This window comes from Gekko japonicus, unplaced genomic scaffold (genome assembly GCF_001447785.1).
Source record: "Gekko japonicus isolate JY-2015 unplaced genomic scaffold, Gekko_japonicus_V1.1 scaffold2340, whole genome shotgun sequence".
In the NCBI taxonomy this organism is placed as follows: Eukaryota; Metazoa; Chordata; class Lepidosauria; order Squamata; family Gekkonidae; genus Gekko; species Gekko japonicus.
Window position 1 is genome coordinate 120,185 of NW_015170345.1, and position 21,104 is coordinate 141,288.

The 21,104-nt window shown below is 41.4% G+C and overlaps 3 protein-coding genes across 3 annotated transcripts in view; 1 reads left to right on the plus strand and 2 right to left on the minus strand.

Moving 5' to 3' along the window:
- Positions 1-1,036, minus strand: part of LOC107116293 (disintegrin and metalloproteinase domain-containing protein 9-like) — a 43,541-nt gene extending 42,505 nt beyond the window's left edge. The window contains 1 exon segment of the mRNA XM_015418192.1: positions 977-1,036. The gene's annotated coding sequence lies outside the window, so the exon portion shown is untranslated.
- A 270-nt stretch (positions 1,037-1,306) lies between these two features.
- Positions 1,307-10,823, plus strand: LOC107116295 (chromosome unknown open reading frame, human C10orf88). Its single transcript, XM_015418195.1, has 6 exons — positions 1,307-1,628; positions 4,285-4,488; positions 5,612-5,684; positions 6,704-6,901; positions 8,089-8,564; positions 10,437-10,823. Exons 1-6 carry the CDS (start codon positions 1,432-1,434, stop codon positions 10,657-10,659), a joined length of 1,371 nt encoding a protein of 456 aa, XP_015273681.1. The 5' UTR covers positions 1,307-1,431; the 3' UTR covers positions 10,660-10,823.
- An 849-nt stretch (positions 10,824-11,672) lies between these two features.
- The window catches only part of LOC107116292 (deleted in malignant brain tumors 1 protein-like), a 149,372-nt gene continuing 139,940 nt past the window's right edge, over positions 11,673-21,104 (minus strand). The window contains 5 exon segments of the mRNA XM_015418191.1: positions 11,673-11,845; positions 12,179-12,447; positions 16,390-16,775; positions 18,071-18,243; positions 19,113-19,333. Coding sequence (XP_015273677.1) covers positions 11,673-11,845; positions 12,179-12,447; positions 16,390-16,775; positions 18,071-18,243; positions 19,113-19,333 — 1,222 coding nt within the window.

The window sequence follows — 21,104 nt, forward strand, 5'->3', positions numbered from 1 at the left end:
TCACATCATCAGTATTATAACTGGATTTATGGAACTTAAATACCATAGCGAAGCATGGGTATCAGCCTAGTGCTAGAATAAAACCTTGTTTAAAATGGCATACAGTTCCTGTTTAATATTTGTGGTAATGGCTACTACTCTAGATATACTGCCTTTGATCAAATGTGAAGAATATTATTATGCTTGATAGGTAAGCTGGCAAGAGTCATTTAGTGCTTAAACATTGTTATACTGTAACATTGCTGTGTGCAGCGTTAAGTTAAATTTAGTCAAAGTATGAGGATGTGGCAAACTGGGTAACAAACCAAGATGTCTAGACATAGCTGATAAAGCAAAGCTGTGGTCTGGGAAAAAGAAACTGTTTTGCAAGATGTATATAAAATCGTAAGTATTCCAGATAGAGGCAAAAAGGCATATATGCTTGGCAAAAGTAAGGTAAAGGTAAAGGTTCCCTTGCTCGAAAGCCAGTCGAATCCGACTCTAGGGTTGCGGTGCTCATCTCCGTTTCAAAGCCGAAGAGCCAGCGCTGTCCGAAGACGTTTCCGTGGTCATGTGGCCGGCATGACTAAACACCAAGGCGCACGGAACGCTGTTACCTTCCCACCGAAGTGGTACCTATTTATCTACTTGCAATTTCTTGCTTTCGAACTGCTAGGTTGGCAGGAGCTGGAACTAGAGACGGGAGCTCACTCCGTCATGCAGCACCCGGGTCTCGAACTGCTGAACTACTGACCTTCCACAGCCTGCAGTTCAGCGTCTTAACCACTTGAGGAATGAAGCATAACCTCTGTAATTTAAGGAGTCGGACTCGACTGTGCGACTGAACAACAAAAACACATGTCTAAATGTAGTTTTTCAAACTCTCCCCTCCCTGCATGTTGTTTCTTTGCCTCCCCCAAGTCCCACAATAGTTCTTCTATTTGTAAGAATCATTTGCAAGGCAGTTGTTTACAACCTCTAAACAAAGCACACCCACATCACCAAAGAAGACCTGAGTTCGAAAGAGCATAAACTTCTGTCTTTGCTTCTATGGGGAGGGTGGGGGAGACCCACGCCGCTGCCACTTCACTATAACCATAAAGTCCCGGAATTCTCCAGCAACTCTATACAAGTGATCACCACTCCCGTATCAAAAGTAACCAGGAAATCCGGTCTGTATGCAAAGCGATTGCCCCTCTAGCACTTCCTCATAAGGCATACAGGAAGAGACACCCCCCCCCCTGTTTTAAATATACGGTCGACCGCATTTCCTGTGTCCGTGAAGGCAGTAGCCACACAACAACGGAAGTTCCTGTTGCGAATAACGTCCGGCGAAGAATACGTGTCCCTTCAGTTTGGTTCCACCGCTGAGGATCCCATGCCCTGGTTGCCGGAGCTTGGCCAAGGTCGGTGCCCGCTTGACGACAACGACGAGGGACCGCCGTTGCTACCATGGCAAACAGTGGCAGCCTGACGGCGACTCCTTCACCCGAAGACGCGCCCGACACTGACGACTCCACCACTCGCGACCCCAGAATCTCAGCCTCCTCCTCTTGGGAATGTCGCGCGGGCCTGCCTAGCGTCTTGCGTGTTGTCTCGGAGGAGAAAGTCGGAGCTGCTGAGGAGCTTTTGGGCCCTCCGCAGAACGGGTGAGGAAGGCGCCTGAATGGGTGGGTGTGGGAGGGTTGCCTCAGGATGGAGGCCCAAAGTCCTCTAGAATTAGATGAACGAGAAAAGAAGTCACTGCGCGAACTCGGGGGGGAGTGAATTGAGATGCTCTTTACTGGTGTGATGACTAGGAAGGGTGGAAATTGCAGACTCCCTCTCTCACTACTCTGGTGCTGAGGCACCTAAGGCTTAGCGAGGTCTGTAACTATTCCTCCTTTACTTCTGTGTGGCCACCTTCTCTGTTAATGGTGTATGATATGCGAGTTCTCTCTTTGGTCGCCTAGTTTCTAGATTCCATCTCAGTAGCACCTTAGAGACTAACAAGATTTTCAGAGTATAAACTTTTGATAATCCAGGTTCCCTTCATCAGACCCGTTTCGTTGGACACTCGAAAACTTATATCCTGAAACCCTTGTTGGGCTGTTAGGTACTACTGAGCTGCAATCTAGCTGTTTTACTGTTCCCTGGAAGGCCAGATAATGAAACTGAAGCTCAAATACTTTGGCCACCAAATGAGAAGGGAGCACTCACTGGAGAAGACCCTGATGCTGGGAAAGATTGAAGGTCAAAGAAGACGGGACGGCAAAGGATGAAATGGTTACACAGTGTCATAGATGAGGCGATGGCAGATGGCTGTTTTCCTGCATCCTCAGGGTGTGTGTGGACCTTTCTGCTACTGTTATTCACACAAACTAACTACTCTCAAAAAACGTTTCTGCAGCTTGTCATACATAGGCAAGCTTTATTTTATTTAAAGGTGGTCTGCCCAGTGTTGTATTTGGTCACGTTGATGAAGGGTGTTTTTCTGCATCCTCAGGGTGTGTGTTGACCCATCTTCAACAGTACCTTTCTGCTACTGTTATTCACACAAACTATTGCCCCCTTCTCAGATGGGAGGGAGGTCATCACCTCCAATCCTGCTTGTCATTTTATACAGTTTGGATATTGGCAGTAATTAAGAAACATTACCATTCCATTTTTAAAATAGGCTTTGGCTCCCTGCAGGTATGCTGCTTTAGCCACATCCATAGGTAGGTCAGTGCACATTATTCATATTCAAAATTCCTATCTATTCTGTTTTGAGAAGCTGCAACCTCTGACCTCTACCTTCATTCGTTCTGTATAACAACCACATCTGTTCCAGTCCCTTTCACAGGAACTAACACAATGATTTACAACAGGTTTGTATGGTACAGCTCCTTCTCCCCTCTTCCATGGAGTTTGGGAGGGTTCTTCATAAAATTCTTTTTTTTTAATTCCATGTCATGTGCACTTGACTCATGAAAATTTATCCTTGAATAAACACAGTCAAAGGTGCCACTTGATTTCTGTTTTATTTTATTGTATTTAAAGAAGAGGTTTTTCCTAGCTATGAGATATTTTTAGCTGGCGATTCCAGGACTGAATCTTTGATCTCCTATAATAAAAGTATGTGTTTAACTGCTAAGATATGGCCTCTTCCAAAGACTTGGCTGCTGTCAACTGTACAGTGTCCATTAATACTTTTGGAGGAGGTGCTGTATGGTTCTTTGAACAACTTCTTGGTGTCTAGATTTTGTTCTAGCTCAAAGTAGCGTAGCCCACCCTAATAGAAAAGAGTAATCACAGTGTCCGTTAATACTTTTGGAGAAGGAGGTGCTGTATGGTTCTTTGAACATCTTCTTGGTGTCTAGATTTAGTTCTAGCTCAAAGTATCGTAGCCCACCCTAATAGAAAAGAGTAATCTCATGCCAAATTATGTCCAAGAAAACTTAGTATAAATTCATGACAAAAGCAGAGTACTAGAAATTGTATTCACGTAGTTGTGATATTGAATTGGGTAAATTGTCTGATGCTATTTTATATCAGTTTAAACCCACTAAAAAGGTTAATTAGACAGTTATGTGAAAATTAAAAATTTGAATGTGTAAATCTAATATATGAATTTATAACTCAAAAGCTTTACAGCCCAGTGTTATACGAAGACAGTTAAAAATGTGATGTTTTACGTAAGAAACTGAACTGCTTAACATAATTTTTACAGTCTACTTCTGGCATGAGAAATGTTTTATGAGTTGCTCAGTCATCAAATATATGTAGTGCTGCATTATACAGTGACAGGTCTGTGGGGTATCATTCTTAGCATTTTGCAGGTATGGGGTTCAGGCCATATAAGTACAAGCGGGAAACCACAAGGACTTGTGGGAGGCACCTGTTTTGTAGGGTGGACTTTATGGCATTATATTTTGCTGAGTTCTCTCCCCTCCCCAAACCCCATCTTCCTCATATTCCACCACAAAACGTCCATTTAAATGCCTCCTGAACTCACTCGCGGCACGCCACAATGGTGGCACAGCTTGAAAGAGTTCCCTGGGCGCCAGCATGTCTGGCCCATGGACCTCCTAAAAAAAATCATGGTCCGTGGGCAGTCCGTCAAAACTACAAATGCACAGACTAGGCAAATGGACCATGAACTGGGTCCCAGTCTGTCACAAAAATAGGTCTGTGGATGGGTCCATGCCCATCCCTACTGTTTTTGTTAAGTACAGCTTATTGTGAACTATACCGAAGAGAAAAAGTTATACTTCTATGATCTGCAATTATAAACACTTTAAACTGTGTAACTTAAAATCTGATGTCCCCCAACCTTTTTTATAGTGAGAATGTTGTGGTTCTGGAAGGATGTTTAAATAATGAAAACATAGCTCCATGTTTTCTCTACTTGCATTGTGATCCCCATGGTTCTGAAGAAATTATGAGTCTTGGCATTATTAGCGAAGCACGGAACATGGAATTATATATAGGAGAAGAATATTGTGGAACTGGTAGAGGAGAAAAAGTCCTTGCTATCCAAAATGGCAGGTTAGTAGCTTTTTCTTTTTGGATTGTTCAGTCGAATTTTGAGTTAGGACATCACTATTACAGCCTTACAATATTGTCATTATTCCACAAGCCTTTTTACTAGTCAGCTTGCCTGTCCGCTGTGTGTCATTCATTTGTGGCACATTGCCGGTCTAAAAGGGAAGAATTATGTTCATTCCTGTTTACAAAACCTTTCCCTTCCTGTCCATCTGGAGGCAATTCTTGCTTGCCAATAACAATAACATAACAATATAACCTAAACCTAGCACAATTAGGCTGGGTTATTTCTAATGAGCAGGACATTTTTAAGATGACATCTCCATACTGTTTTTAGAGACAGGAAGCACTGGCGTATTCAACAAAGTAAAGTATACAGATATGTCTCTTAAATGCTCATGAGTTGCCATTGGATTAAATAAGGTGGGGGGTGGATGGAAGAGCTGGATATTGACTATGGTATTGTGCTGTTGTGATGTACATTGTGGAAGGCAATGCTGCTGGGGTTTTGTTTCCCTTACTGACTTGGGCATTGGTGTTAGCTTGCAGATAGTTTTTAGTTTAATGCAAACAGGCAGAAAGCAAACTTTTCTGCTAGTTGGGAAGCTCTGTTTTAGTTTAGAAAAGAAGCCCTGCTCTCCAATATCAAGAGGTTGAAGTGGTAGAGAAGATGACGGATTGTAATCAGACTGTGTATGGATAGGCAAGGGTAACTGGCTTCAGTTCTAAAGGTTATTGCAAAAGGAAGGTTATCTGGTCATGTCTGGTCAGTCTCTCCCAGCAATTCTGTGGGATGGGGCCATGTACATATGAGATATATAGTCCAAATGGTGATACACTGGAACCAAACTTAAATGGATGAGTGTCTGTACCACACACATGCAAAAGCAATTTTTCCTTGTGCCTGATGCTGATAAGGTATCTGGCCTTATCCAAATTACTTAGAAAGCATCAAAGATGCTGAAATTTTCAATCATTTGTAAATCTAGAAATATTTCATATTGGGTATTACAAATGCAAGTATTATCTTGAAAAACACAATAGACTTAACTAACGATGTTGTGTTGTTAAATTAATCTAACATTGTTCTGTAGAAGGTTCACAGCATATTTATTTTATTTTCTAGAAAAAATGACCAGGTTACATTATACAAAAAATATCTAAAATTGGACTGCCCCACAACCTCTTGTAAAGTTAAGGTAGGAAGTACCATAAATTATTTCTTAACTTTGGGAATCATGTTTTTCAAATATTTATTTTAGATCTGAACTAGCCAGTTGGTGTTGGAAGAAAGATACAAGGCTGTAGCTTATACTTGAAGAGATAAATTTCCTCTCTTTTTAATAAGGAGATGCATTTTGGCCATAGGGTTCTTATTCCTATTGGCATAGTACATATCTTCCTCTTAAAGACAATATTCCAATTTTTTAAGAAATAAGAGTCAAGGAATTTAGGTAGGTGAGGAGTAATTTCTGTAAACCACAGACAGATGGCAGAAGTAAACCATGCACCAGGGGCAAGCCAATAGTCTTCAGAACCTATGGCTACTTTATCCTGGGAGAGTATTTCCTTTCACATTCTAAACCTCAGTTACTAAATGCTGATGAATATGGCCATTCCTTTGCCCCTGGGCCATTGGCTTCAGTTTAGCTTCTGGATATATGCCCAGCTGTGGGAAAACTGGTTTGGGAGGAAATTATGGGGCAAAAGATTCAGCAGCTTTCCTCCTCCCATCTGCCCATCATTTCTTCCCTGATTATGCCTTTCATTATTCAGTAAACATTGGTTCTGGATCTTATTTTTGCTGTGTTAATGGGTGCATCTGCCACATGTCACAGAATTTATACAAACTCTGAATAGCCACACTTTGAGGAATGATTATTCAAATGATTTTCAGGCTAATTTTAATGTAGCATAAGTTTTAGTATGGTGCATCCTACTTCATCTCTATGGATCTGCTTATATACCTAGATTCTTGTGGTTGTATCAGTCCTAACATCAGCTATAGTCATGATCCGGGATCTGCTGGGCTCTGTGTCCTGACAGAGGGCCCACCACCAATTGGAGTTAATAATCAGAGCTGTAGAAGATGCTTGTGTCTTTGCTGAGTTTTAAGAATTGTCTCTTAGATTCCGGGTGTTTTGTATAAAAATTAACAAACTTAATTTAATAATTTCACCAGTTCTTCACTACAACAGTGTGTATCTTTCTTTGCTAGCTACTTTCCATCAAAGAAAAAAACAGAGTGCTCATCAGCAGAATCTTAGTGCAAGTTTCTATGAAACCCATGCCAAACTTTTCTGCATTAGGATCAGGGATTGACTTGGACAGAGTGCAAGCTATAATGGAGTCTATGGGATCAAAATTGTCACCTGGTGCTCAGCAGCTCCTGGATATGGTTCACTTTCAACAAAAGGTAAGGTACTGCTTATAAAATACTAATGATGCACTTGGGTGACTGAGAGAGAGCCCGCATATTGAAGGGCCTTTGAGGAGTCCCCAATGTATTTGTTTGGTTGTTTATTTATAAAAACATTTATATCCCACTTTCCTCATGGTTCAAGCAGCTTACAATAATAGTTAAAAATATTTTCAGTTTAAAACCAAAAATAAAATAACAAATACCATATCTCCCCTCCCCTCTAATTTCTATGTGCTTAGCACACCAGTTGTATCCCCAATGAGCTTCCTGTCCATGGGCCCAGCCAGTGTCTGGATTAAAGAGTCTTCTCTTACATGTGATCTAGACTAAGACTATAAAACTAAATTGGTGCTATTGTGTAATGACTTAGTCCCTACTGATATATGCCTGCCCTCCTAGCCTTGTTGAACAGCATAATTAAGAGAGATACAAGTTCCCCCCCCCCAATCATATCTAGGATTCTGAAAAGTAGGCAATGAAAAAACTAATAGAAATTAATATATTCTCCCCTTCCATAGCCATTTTCCTTTGTCCTAAAATGAAGCACACATCTAGGATAAATTGTTCTTCTTCCCCTTCTCTTTGGCCTGTTTGGTGTAGTGGTTAAGTGTGCGAACTCTAATCTGGGAGAGCCAGGTTTGATTCCCCACTCCTCCACTTGCACCTGCTGGATGACCTTGGTCAAGCCATAGTTCTGGAACAGCTGTTCTTGGAAAAAGAGCAGTTTCTGTCAGAGCTCTCTCAGCCCCACCTACCTCACAGGGTGTCTGTTCTGGGGAGGGAAAGGGAAAGGAGTTTGTAAGCCGCTCTGAGACACCTTTGGGTAGTAAAGGGTGGGGTATAAATCCAATCTCTTCTTCTTCTTCTTTATTCTCCATATTTACTCTGTAGAAGCCCCTAACTCAATTGTCTTCCTGTGTTAGTGATTATGTTGATAGTTAGGGTTTGTAGAAACACAAGAACTGAGGCTATAGTTCAATAGGAAATAGTTAAATAACACACAGCAAATAATCCACCAAACTGAGGGGTGATACAACAGTAATGAAAATGCAGTCCAAGGTTATTGAATCAGTTCAAGGTGGACAAATCTGAACAGATGCATATTGGCTGTGCTTCACAGATGTGCTTATATGGTGTCATATATAACAAGTTCATGTGTCCATGCAATTTATTTCCATTAGAATGGTCTCTCTGTTGGAAACAAGTTACAAAATATCTTTGGGAGAACAGGATCTGTGTTTAGAAACAATCATGCTGTTGCTGGATTGCAAAAGGCATCTGATCTTGGAAGACTAAACCACTTGCTGAATGGTCCCTCTTCTCTTAAACCTGGTTCAACAGCTGGAAAAATTCCAGGGGATTTAAAAACCTACATAGACAAACAAACACCTAGCACTGATAATGTTTTTCAGCCTCCATTGGTTCTCACACCACAGCATAATACCATACTTTCTCAAAATGACTTTAAAGGCTTGGTGTCATCATTTTTACAAGAGCAAACAAATGAAAACTCAAATACACCGAGTTCTACATTTCTGCTTCCATTTCTTCAAACTGTATGTGGTCAAGTAAATCGCTTGCGAACAGATGAAAAGAATGAACACTATGAGAACAAGTCTGCATCTATGTCTGAAGATGACACAGCTCAAACTGTTCGGTGAGTTTTTGGCTTGGTATTGTATGTAAACTTTTTATCCTGATGGAAGGATATGGTTGTCTCAACAGGTCAATGCCCCAGATAAATATTAAGTAGAAAGTAATTTTTCTTCCCTCCCTAGTCTTGGGCTGTTGGATTATTATACATGGTTGAGAACTGAGCACTGAACTGCCTGATCAGGATCTCAGAATGGCAGCTTAGGACATTAGGATCATGAGAGTTGTTCTAACAAATCCATCCTTGTCACTATCTAATGTTTAGATACAGGAACTCTAGGGAAAAAATGACCTCTTGAGCTTAGATCTGTCCTGTATCCTTGTTTTAAGCGCATCCATCAAAGACAGCAGGCAGTTTTATGCAGGGGTGGGCTGTGAGTGGAGCAAATCTTTGTGTTTTTCTGAGCACTTGTTCATGTTGCTTTTACTGAAACTTGCCTCTAGTCCTAAATATTTGTGTTGCTGAGTTTTATATGATTTCAGTGCAAGTTCTTAGACTCTATACCTCAACTGGTTCTGACAATGAAAAAATAGAATAGTTGGGATTTATTTTAGGTAATGTTTGCTTTTTAATCTGGATTCAAATTAAAGTTCCCATTAATTGCAGACCCTTTGGTCAATGGAATGGAGCTTTTCTGCTTCTCCCCCAGCAACAGTATTTTGGGGATCTGAGTGGGCTGCAGTGGGAGGGAGGGGGAGGCAGAAAAGTTCTGTTCCATTGACAGAAATGCCCTACATTTAACAGAAAACGAGCTGTGGATCTACTACAGAGAACCCTTTTGCTAATAATTGAGAGTGGGAAGGCTGCTGCCTCTATTGGAGAGATTATACAGATTGGCAATTCTTTATAGTGACATTGCAGGCACAGGTTCCAGATCATGAATGCGTGAGAATATATTGAATATAATTTAGGATATTTTGGCTATCAAGAAATCTACGAATGAAACGGGCGGAAATCTAGATGCTTTTTGGCCAGATTGATATAACTGCAATTGACAGTTTTCACGTTGAAGGCTGAAGCGTCGGACAATATTGCATATTCTCTACATGGAAGCGGACTTGTTTATAGGGTTTCTGTCCTTTAGTTATTGCTTTTGGATTTAACATGTCCTTTAGTTATTGCTTTTGGCCCCACTGGTGGACCTCCTGATGGCACTGGTATTTCTGGCCACTGTGTGATACAGAGTGTTGGACTGGATGGGCCTTTGGCCTGATCCAACATTGGCATCTCTTATGTTCTTATGTTCTTAACATAATATGTATGAACATATGTTAAGATTCTTTGATTGTATATTATACATGATGTTCTGAGCCTTTAAAATGCTTCATCAGACAAATTCGCCATCTGCTTAAGATGGTCATTGACTTCTCTTAATAAGTAACTCGGATACAAACAGGTTATGAACAAGTATTTTATTGGATGACAATTTTTGTCACAGTGATTTTTTGATTATTTTTCTTGTACTTTTCACACCGTGACCCCATTGTTGTATATGATTACCTTCTGTTTGGTGTAGTGGTTAAGTGCACGGACTCTAATCTGGGAGAACCGGGTTTGATTCCCCACTCCTCCACTTGCACCTGCTGGATGACCTTGGGCAAGCCATAGTTCTGGCACAGCTGTTCTTAAAAAAGAGCAGTTTCTGCCAGAGCTCTCTCAGCTCCACCTACCTCACAGGGTGTCTCTTGTGAGGAGGGGAAGGGAAAGGAGTTTGTAAGCCGCTCTGAGACTTCCTTGGGTAGTGAAGGGCGGGGTATAAATCCAATCTCCTCCTCCTCCTCCTCCTCCTGTTGAAGCATCTTAAAATAGATGATAAAGAGTGTATTTTTAAAAACTGTTTTGTCTTTGTAACATTTGTGCGTCTATTTCCTACAGAGTGGAACAACAGCCTATTTGCCTCTACCTAGAAAAAATAATCTCCAGACATATGGAAATGATGGAGAAGAGATTAACAGACTATATTGATATGCGTGTGCAGAAACTTCAAGAACACCTTGATTCTAAAGTGGCTGCAATAATGGGTTTGATTCAGAATTCCAAAAATGTTGCACAAGATCATGATCCTACAAAAGAAGGAAACTCTAGTGGGAATATATAGGCGGTCTTTGAAAGATCTTAATGTAATTTCCAATGTCAAGTATTTATTTTGCTAGCCTTTCAAAACTTCATGGTTGTGAGCTTGCAAATATTTAAAGCCTCAGTGTTTGTACTTGTTTTTGCATTTCCCCCCCAGTATTGTATGCTAATGTTTGTATACCTGTAACTTGCAAAACACAATTTTTTTACAGTTGAAAGAATTTTTCTACATCTACTTTATACATATTTATTCATAAACATTTCCAAAAAATTACTTTTGGGAATCTTTATCAGTCTCCTATTAAACAATGGGAGATGTACTCAAAAAATTAAAAAAAAGTTATTTATGGCATTATAGCTAATTAGTTTCCTAGCTGTAACAAGCAACACATAGTAAAATTAAAATTAATTCCCTTATTTTGGTTATTTAAATACTGTATCTTTCCAAGTAATATAGAAATATTAGATTGGAAGGCATGGTGGGGGTGGAGTGGGGATGTTTCTATCACTGTTAACTTATCATGCAACCTTAACATGTCGTTCTGAAAGTGTATGCCCCATTCCTTGGTCTGATCATCTTGTATTACCATACGCTGTAGAAATTGAGTATGATACTCTAGTATAAATACTGTTCATCACTGAGTTTCTGCAGCATTGTGAAACAAACCAAATTGTCTGAACAAAGAAACTTAATTTATCTGTGTTTGTCATATTCTTTAGTTTATATTCTGCTAAGGAGAAAATACAGAAATCACTTGCCGTGCTTTTGTGCATACATCCTCCTAGGTACACACACAGAAATAAAAGTGTTTTTGTAGTTTCCAGCCCATCTGCCCTTCCAAATAGGCACATTTTTTTCTTAATTCCTGTTTCAGCCAGCATTTTCAGTTTTATCTAACATTACGGATGTTTACATGCTTTATTTGAAATAAGTAACATTTCATGGAAAGGTAGGTCTCTGAAAACACAATCTTCTGAAGCATGTCTGTGTAAAGAGGGGGGATTCAAACTGAAGCAGCTGGTACAATATGCCCATTAATAGCTTTGCAGTTTCTGATATCTGTATCCTTGTTGCCGGCTGATGAAATGCTTTGCTGCCAGAGCAACCAGAAGGACAGCATTTGTTACCAACGCAAGAGAGGTAAGGATATACAGGCCGTTGGCCTGCCCGTCCTGGCTTTTTTCAGGATGTACTTGAGCAGAAGAACCTGAATGTAGGGGGAAAAGATAAACTGGATATAAAATGTCCTCAGTCATGTACACTGGTATTAATCATATCCTGGTTTATAATCAACACTACTTTTCAACAATTGTTATTTGACTAATACATCCCCTTTCACTTTGATCAGCTTCTTTTTATTGGTTGGATGTGGATAGGGGATGAACCGTTAGTTCCCTGCCCATCAGTGGTTTTGTTCCGTTTTTGCAAGCTGAATTACTGGACTACTAAAGATCTTTCTTTGTAAAGCCTGGTTTATAAAGACAGTGAAATCTGCATTTGTAAAATGAAAAGTAAGAAGCAAGGCCTGTGTTGTACCTACCTGAGCGATCTACAGAACTGTGATCTCTTTTCAGTCTGAGAGGTCCCACCATTGCTTCCCCTTTCCATTTGTAGGACGAAATCTCTCTTTTATGGCGAGAGATGCAGTTTTTAGTGCAGCGAGAATTAGAATCGTTGCTGTCACAAATTAAAACTTCACAGTGGATGTAAACAGATGGATGGCTCCGCAGGAATCTGAAGGAACTGAACCTGAACCTCCCATAATGTTCAAGGACTGGGTAGGCCACGTATGTGTTATCTTTGGCACAGCTGTAATAGAATTTTGTGATTAGCTTGAAAAGATCAGATCAGCTTGATCCTGTTTTGCAACGAAATGAGATATTTACCAGAAATGAAAGTTCTATGCAGAGGTTCCCAAATCAATGTTTAAAACTGAGAGGACCTGTTAAACCGAAGTGTATTGCTGGTGATGATACAAAAACAATTCTACTTGAATTAGGCCACCTGTCCATTTTTGCCTGCCGGCATTTAAGATGTCTTGAGCAGACACAAGTTTGTTTGTAAGGAGTTGTTGCCATGCTTCCCTCTTGCTGTTCTCCCTTTCCCTTGCCCCTAGTGCGAATGAAAGCTTGTGGGTATTAAGTGACTTCAGTCAAGCTCCAGTTTGGTGCCTGGGCAAACTTGGAGTTTGTTTTTAAATCAAACTAAGATTCTAAGCCAGATTTCTAAATCCTGGTTTCTGTGAAAGAAATTACCTCCAATTTTACCAGGTTTCAGTCAAACAGCAAAATCAACTTTGTTCATTGGCTTTCAAAATCAGGAATCGTTCATTCACCATCTGTGTACAAAGGGAGGATGATCGGAGTGTACAACTACAGAAACGTGTCATATTTGAGCCCACTCTGAATAAGCATTCCTGATGTCTGAATGCAGCTATAATATACCAATTCCAGAATACTCCTAGATTCCATTGCAAAACAGCTACAAATAAGAGACAAAATACCAATTATTTGTGCTCCCTTTTTCTAATATTTTGGGGGGGGGGGGGAGTCCTTTGGGTATTAGACTCCCTGTGTTCTAAATCTAAATAAAGGTATCTGTATATCCCAAGATTATTAGAAGAAAAAGCAAATCAATAGGACTAATTCAACAGAATTTTCAACATGTTTATAGGATAGTTTCTTAAAACAAAGGTTACAATTTAAATTGATAAATGTTAAAAATAATTTTTGATAGTTGAAAGTGAAAACATTAATAACCAAATTATTTTTTAAAAATGTATCCTAAAGCAATCCTTTCATCCACTTTTATGTAGCTAACTCTTAGTTTAGTCAGCTTCATTTGTCTCCTTGTTCCAGCCACATCCTGGTGTCTTTCCATATGCTGGCACCTATGGCCAAAGTAGCCATGCTCTTCATTTGAAGAAGGCAACTGATTTTTATACTCTGCTTTTCTCTACCTTAAGGAGTCTCAAAGTGGCTTACAGTTTCCTTCCCTTCCTCTCCCCACAACAGGCACCTTCTGAGGTAGGTGGGGCTGAGAGAGTTCTGAGAGAACTGACTGATCCAAGGTCACCCAGCAGGCTTCATGTAGAGTGGGCAGGGGACGTTTCGTAGAAAAAGAGCTAGGGGAACTCATTAGCATATGCCACACCCCATGACATCACCGGAAGTGTGTCATAAGGCCACACCCCCTGAATGCGCTCGCCCGCTTTGGGAGAGGGGATCAAAGTGTAATACACACCTCCTCTGAGACTTGATCACACCAATCTCAACTCTCCCATGGGTCTTGATGCCTGCCAGTCATTCCCCCTGCCTGGAGGAAGCCGCGTTGGACCAAAATACAGTCCAAACTGCTGTAAGGAACACCCGTCCACCCTGAGCACTTACAGGGTGCGTCAAATCGCCATTTTACCCTGACCGGAAGCAGGGGGCGGGGCTTCGTCATGTGCCCCGCCCCTCACCCGGGGGAACAGCGATCTCCCACGATTCCCCCTGAATCGACCCCTGGGAGTGGGTAATAAAACCCAGTTCTCCAGATTAGACTCCCCCACTCTTAACCACTACACAACATGGGCTCTTTGTTAAACAGTTAATGCATTCCCTCTTGAAGACCATTTCTGTAGCAAGACCTTTCCTGTTTCTCCACTGCCCACTCATGAGCCAGCATGAAGGAATGGTAAGCATGTTTGACTGGGATCTGTCAGCCATGAAGCCTGCTGGGTAACCATGGGGCAATCATAGTCTCTCAGCCTGACTTAAGAACACACAAAGAGCCCTACTGGATCAGACCAGTTGTCCATTTAGGACAGCATCTTGTCTCACACAGTGGCTTCTGGTTCCTCAGGCATAGAAGCCAAGGCCTTCCCCTGATGTTGCCTCCTGACACAGGTACCCTGTTTCCCCGAAAATAAGACCTACCCAAAAAATAAGCCCTAGCAGGATTTCTATGCATTTGTGGTATAAGCTCTAGTGTGTCTTCTTGAGAAAAAATAAATATAAGTGTCTTATTTTCGGGAAAACTCGGTATTTGGAGGCTTACTGTCTTTAAATATGAAGGTTCCCTTAAATTGTCATGACTAGTAGTCACTGATAGACCTATCCTCTATGACTCACGCATGTCAAGAAGTATTTCCTTTTGTCCACCCTGAATATATTATCCATCAACTTCAGTGGATGCCCTTGAATTCTAATATTTTAAGAGGAAGAAAAGTCTCTCTTGTCTACCTCATGCATAATTTTACAAACCTCTATCATGTCCCTCCTTAGTCATCTCTTCCTAAATGGAAAAGTTCCAGAGTTGTCAACCTTTTCTCATAGGAAAGGTGTTCCTCTGTACTTTTTCCAGTTCTGCAATATCCTTTTTGAGATACGGTGACCAGAATTGCACATAGTATTCCAAACAGGCTGCACTGTAAATCCATACAAGGGCAGTATAACACTGGCTGTTTCATTTTCAATCCATTTCCTAATAATACCCAGCACAGCGTTTGCCTTACTTACTGCTGTTGCATATGACACTCATGGAGCTATCCACTACAACCCCAAGGTCTTTTGGTCTCAGCCAGTTCAGACTCTATTAGCATATATTTAAAATTGGTTTTTTTGTTCCAATCTGCATCACCTTACACTTACCTATACTGCAGTTCATTTGCTGCATCTTTGCCCACTTATCCAATCTGTGGAGATCCTTCTGGAGCTCTTCACGGTTGACATTGCTTTTCACCATCCTGAATAATTTTGTATCATCTGCAAACTTGACCACTACACTCCATCACCCAGTTCCATATTATTTATGAACAATATAAATGGCCTTGGATCCAATACCAAGTGTTTCAGTGCACAGTCATTATGTCTTGGAGCCTCATTTCTACAGTATGATTTGAATATATTTCCCTAGTCAATAACTGAAGTCACCTGTACCACAAAATTGGCTGCTTTAGTCACCTCCCTTATTTCCTTCTCCATCACAAGATCAGCCTCAAGGGTTTGACCAGGAAGGTGATAGTATATCCCCACTTTTAGGTAACCCTTAGGGCCTAGTATCTCTACCCATAACAATTCTGTTGGGGAGTTCATTTCTCTAATGTTTTCTAGATTATTTGACTTTATGTCCTCTTTGATATACAAAGCTTCCCCGTCTATAGATAGGATTGCCAAGTATAACTTACCTCCGCAGCGGGGACTCACGGATGGATCTCGGAGAGCGCCGCAGCACACTGGGGGCAGGGCCACAACCATTCGAGGGGAAACCATAGAGTTTCTCCTTGGATGGCCGTGGCTCCGCCCCCAGTGTGCCCGGTGTCATAACGTCACTTCCTGGTGACGTGCACGCCGGGGTGGGGTTCCCCCCGGGGCCCGATTCCACGGTGGTGGAAATCGGGCCTCCAAAGCGGGGGTTTACCCGCCCCCCGCCCCCACTTGGCCGACCTATCTATAGAGCTTATAACCAGAGGTGACTGTACCCCGTTGATTTTCCCCATTCTGCCATGTATCTGAAACACCCACTACATCTAAAAATTCATGTAGAACCAAGCACTCCAACACCTCCATCTTAGCTTGCATTGTTGTGAGGATAAAATGGAGGAGGAGAGAACAATATACATTACCCTACCTTCTTCAGACAAGCAAGAATAAAAATTTGATATGTTTCAATGCGTGATTTCTCTCTCTAGGTAGGAACATGGACATTTTCCTGTTTGCTCCACACAGAATTAAATTGTAATTATTATTTAACTGTTACATTACTCACCCACTTCTGACTAAATCGTAGTTTGGTGATCCAAAATCAGAGTTTGGTGATGCTATGCATGTGTCCACAAACACTAACAAATCAGCATCACTGGAATGCAGACTGACTTGTGCATAGAGAGTTTGGTTCAAGTCTACGTAGTATGGAGAACTGGGTATGGGACTGGAGAATGAATCAGACTCATAGAAAGACATGCTGAGGTTGTATCTACCCAGAGCAGTTGTGTTCTGTGCGACATCCTTTTCTGTTATGTACATGACTTCTACAGTTGAATTGTTTTCCATTATACATTTCACAATAATCTCAACACGCTTTTGGCGGGTGATCACATCACCTGCTGGAGATGCTGTGATGGTGTTGGTATAAGAAATGGTGTGATTTTGGCTCTGCATAAAACAGGAATAAAACATGTAATACAAATGCCACTCTTGATGAAGGAAGTGTATTGTCAAAAAGTGAGTCCTAGGTCAAGTTTTAGACTTCCACAATTAAACGAAAAGCAACGATCAAGTGTCCCTACTTTATTGTAACAAATATTCGGTTAACTGACTGAAGACTGATCCATCCTTTTTAGTTCAGAATCAGATATTTGGTGATTGTTCATTTATACATGAGAAAAATCTCTTCAGATAATTGGCATTTGAATCCTTGAACAACACATAATGTTATCAATTCTGATGAAGCAAACTGCTGCCCATGAAAGCGATGTCGTGGATGTTGTCAACGTCCTACCAAGTCACTGCCAGAATTTATGGATTATTTCCATTACAGCATGAAGCCATGCAGTTGCAAGGAAAGTGGGAGTGCCCTGTTGCATTTTGAAAAGTGCTGTGAGGCCTTAAGGCTGGAATTCTATATGCAGCTTACCCACTGGTTTTCTAATAAAACAAATATGTTAAACTATATGGTGCTCTTTGGATCTTGGCATTACTCTCTAACAGAATATTAAGCACAGTGATACGAGGCTCATTAATTTCAGTGGATCTTACAGTGTTTGCAAAATTTGTGAAATTACAGATTAAGGCACAACAGCATGCTTTGTCCCTTTTCTGTTTCTCCTGTCTGCACTATGACATATATGTTCCTCAGATACACTCATGGTGTCCCTAACAATATATATTTTTTTGTTATTGCATCCCTTAAATAGGGTTCTTATAGTGCTGCTGATCTGCATGAAAAACGTGCACTGAGAGAAGTTCAAAGTGAAAAGTGGCATTCACTGCTTGCCAGCTAGCACATAAGCATAATTTGCTGGTTTGGACTTGGGTAGGTAATCTTTTAAAGAATTAGATCAAAAATTAGTGGGGAGGGGAATGGTGTAAAGGGCAGTGGCAAGATGGGGTCAGGTCCAGGGACTCGAGGCTAAACTGTCAGGAGAACAATGTGATGGAAAATAGAAGAAGAGTGGGTTTTTATACCCTGCTTTCCTCTACCTTAAGGAGTCTCAAAGCAGTTTACCATCATCTTTACCTTCTTCTCGGCCTGAGAAAGTTCTGAGGGAATTGACTGGCCCAAGGTCACCCAGCAGACTTCATGTGGAGGAGTGGGGAATCAAACCCGGTTCTCCAGATTAGAGTCCACTGCTCTTAACCACTACTTCATGCTGGCAGACAACAGGCTCACAGTAGTTTGATTTAGATTATTTTGGCTTTGGCTTGCTTTCTAGTTTGTTTTTTTTTACCTCTTTAATCGTGCCACAGCTGTTGAATGGAAACGAAAACATCACTGGGTTTGAGGCATTAGGCCTGCAAGCAGGATCATTCAGCGCCAAGTCATTTTCATTATAGCCAAGTAAATCCAAATAAGACTTGCTGAGGGTGACTGTGATCATGTCTGAAGAACATGTGAGAGATGCTAACAACAAAAAAGGGAAAAACCAATATAACCATACAAGTAAAAAAACAACTAGAGTAATGCCCTCTTTGTTCTTAATGGGCTCTAGCACCGCCTCTCTGAAGAGATGGAGACGTTGCTAGAATCTCAGTGCAGAAGATATGCAAATTCTTTGCCTGGCCACATGCTGAATGCAACCTGGATGCATACAAATAAAATCATCTATCCAGAAGTTGCAAAGAAGTTCTGCAATTACAGAATTATTTAAACTTGGAACAGTATAATTTTTTTATAATTACTGTTCTGCTTTTCAACAACTTGTTTTTTGCACAATTGTTTACTTTTTTTTTTTACTAATTTTGATGTCATGCTGTGCGCACGCACACACACACACATGGAATGCATATAGTACACCAGTGTACCTCTGGTGTGTAGTGCAACCAAGGTAGTCTGGGAAACAAGACACTTATCTACTCTTTCCATATCCTCATCCAACCCTCCTGTCAACACTGTGGAAATCACATGACTTTTAGATCTGCATTAACTTGCAATGTGCAGAAGGAGAAGGCACATAAAAACTCCCATTACCCAGAAAACTGGGCATGCTGAGGGTGGAAGGAGGGAGAGGTGGAGTTCTGTTGAACTCTGTGGGGTTTCCCTCGTGGGACAGATCTGGGTAAGGTTTGTATCCTTACTGCTTGCCGTGTTTGAGACTCACTGCTACTCTTCTTTCCTCCACCTATATGTGTTCCAGTATAATTAGGCACAGAGAATTCACTTAATATAAATAATTAAAGAAAAATGCAAAAATATGTAATTAGTAAACTAATCTTTAGTCTCCACATTCAGTTATAAGACTGCATGACACACAACAATGGAATTAGACTTACTGTTGGGCTGTGGTGTTGGTACTGATATACTTGTGTAGTGAGCAGAAAAGCCCCTGTAAGAATTGGCATAATCTGTAGACAGCACAACAGTCATAAAGTTGGAAGAAGACTCAAATGTTGGCTTGATAAGGCCGCATACTTGTTTGATTAAGCCAGAGTTTGTCGTTGCGCCATCATAGATGGCAACAAAGTCAAATCTGCAGTTTTCATCCATTTCTAGGCTATGGATCAAAGAAATGAATAGTTTCAGAGAAGGAATTGCGGTGGCAGGGGTATTTAATACAGTGCAGTAAGTATCCTCAAAGCTGAATATATTGGCCAGGATCCAAAAAAACTGCTTAGGCTTCTGAAAGAGGCTTATTTAAGCCAACTAGATTATTTGATTTCTTTCTTAGAATAGCTGATGCCTATTCTATATGATAAACAGCTTTGCGAGTTTCCTCAATTGCAAAACTGGTTCCTAGCATGTGACACAGGAATTTGCTGTTTCAGGAGCATGTCTGAAGTCATTATGGTCATGGATTCATAGAACTACATGAGTTTTTGGATCCTAGTCATTTTCTCAGAAATAGCCTGTGGCAGAGTAAATCTGTAACAAAACAAACATATCTGTCATAAAGATAGACCTCCATTTAAGTAAGAGTAATTTTTTTCCTGTAAGGTTTTGACCCAGAAATTTAAGAGTACTTAGATTTTCATTGTTTTTCACAATGGAGCATTACATATGTGCCAGATGCTGGGGCCAAAACCAGGTGATGATGACCATCACTTTCATGTCCTGTTTGTGAGGCCCTAGAGACCTCTGACTGGTCACTGCTGGAAAAAGAATGTTCAGTTAGATGATCCAGCAGGATATTTACTAACTAGGTGAGGCAGAGTGGGATAAACCAGCTCCTCAGACCCAGGTTTTCAAATTCCTTTCCCTGCATTTGGGACCTAGTGGCAAAACATTTAGGATCTATAGGTCCTATAGGGTAGTGCTTTCCTATTAAGGATCAGATTACATGTGATGTTCTATGACAGGAATTCCTCCAAAATATTTGGTACTACAAAAAGCAACACAGAGGGTGTGAGGAGAGAATACAGATTTAAGTCTGCAACAGCGGGGAAGGGGTTATCACTCCTCCCTTGTGCTGTTTCCTGGTTAGAAAATGGTCCCTACTTGGTTTCATTTGGCAGTGAAAAAGACTAGCACAAAACAGGTAGATTTTTTTGGGGGGAGTTACCCTATCAGGGCTCAAATCCAGACTGAAAAGGCTATTTCAGTCAGAGACAGTGCTAAGGCGCCAGATCTTTGTCAGGTTCCCCATTAGCTGCCTTTTAGGACCAAATAAATTGGGACTTCAATCACTCCAATGTCACATTTAATTTGGCCTATGGTATTTTGAAATGTCATCATGTATTTTTGTACATTTTAAATGTAAATGTGAGCAGGCGCGTAATCTATGGGGGGGCGGAGGATCTTCAGCTCCTCCCGAACTTTTCAGGAAGGTGCTCAGCCTCCCCCGGGGACAACTGTCTGATTCCCTCCAGCCACTATGTTCAGCGCCTGGGTTGGGACAGGGAGGGAGGGAAGTTAGGGCGGGGGCTTGCTTCCTCTTGGAAGCGAAGCCCCACCCTCAGCTCCCAGCAGCCCTTAGTTCTGCCGGAGCTGGAGACTAGAGGGCTGCACGTGGACTGGCTTCCCTGGTTTCCCGCGTGCGCACACGCACACGAAGCAGCCGCAGGTAGGAAGCGTGCCTGCCCCGGGCTCTCCCGCAGTTCACTGCCTCCCTCCTCCCTGGGAGCGCAGGCTCGTCGCCCCCTTTTTAACCCTCCTCTGCAAGGAGCAAAGCGGGCAGGACGGGGAGCCTTCGTGGGTGGCGATGCACCTTCCTGGCTGACACTCCCCCCCCCACCATGGAAAATTCTCATTTCCTTTGCACCCGTTCTGGGTGCAAATCAGGGAAGTGAAAGTGCATGGGGGAATAGTCAGTAAGGGGGGGGCTGCAG

Bases quoted from the DNA above. Each gene is read 5' to 3' on its own strand.
- LOC107116295 (XM_015418195.1), top strand. From the start codon at position 1,432: ATGGCAAACAGTGGCAGCCTGACGGCGACTCCTTCACCCGAAGACGCG. The intron at 6,902-8,088 runs GTAAGGTACTGC...TATTTCCATTAG, and splicing joins TGGTTCACTTTCAACAAAAG to AATGGTCTCTCTGTTGGAAA. The intron at 8,565-10,436 runs GTGAGTTTTTGG...TATTTCCTACAG, and splicing joins GACACAGCTCAAACTGTTCG to AGTGGAACAACAGCCTATTT.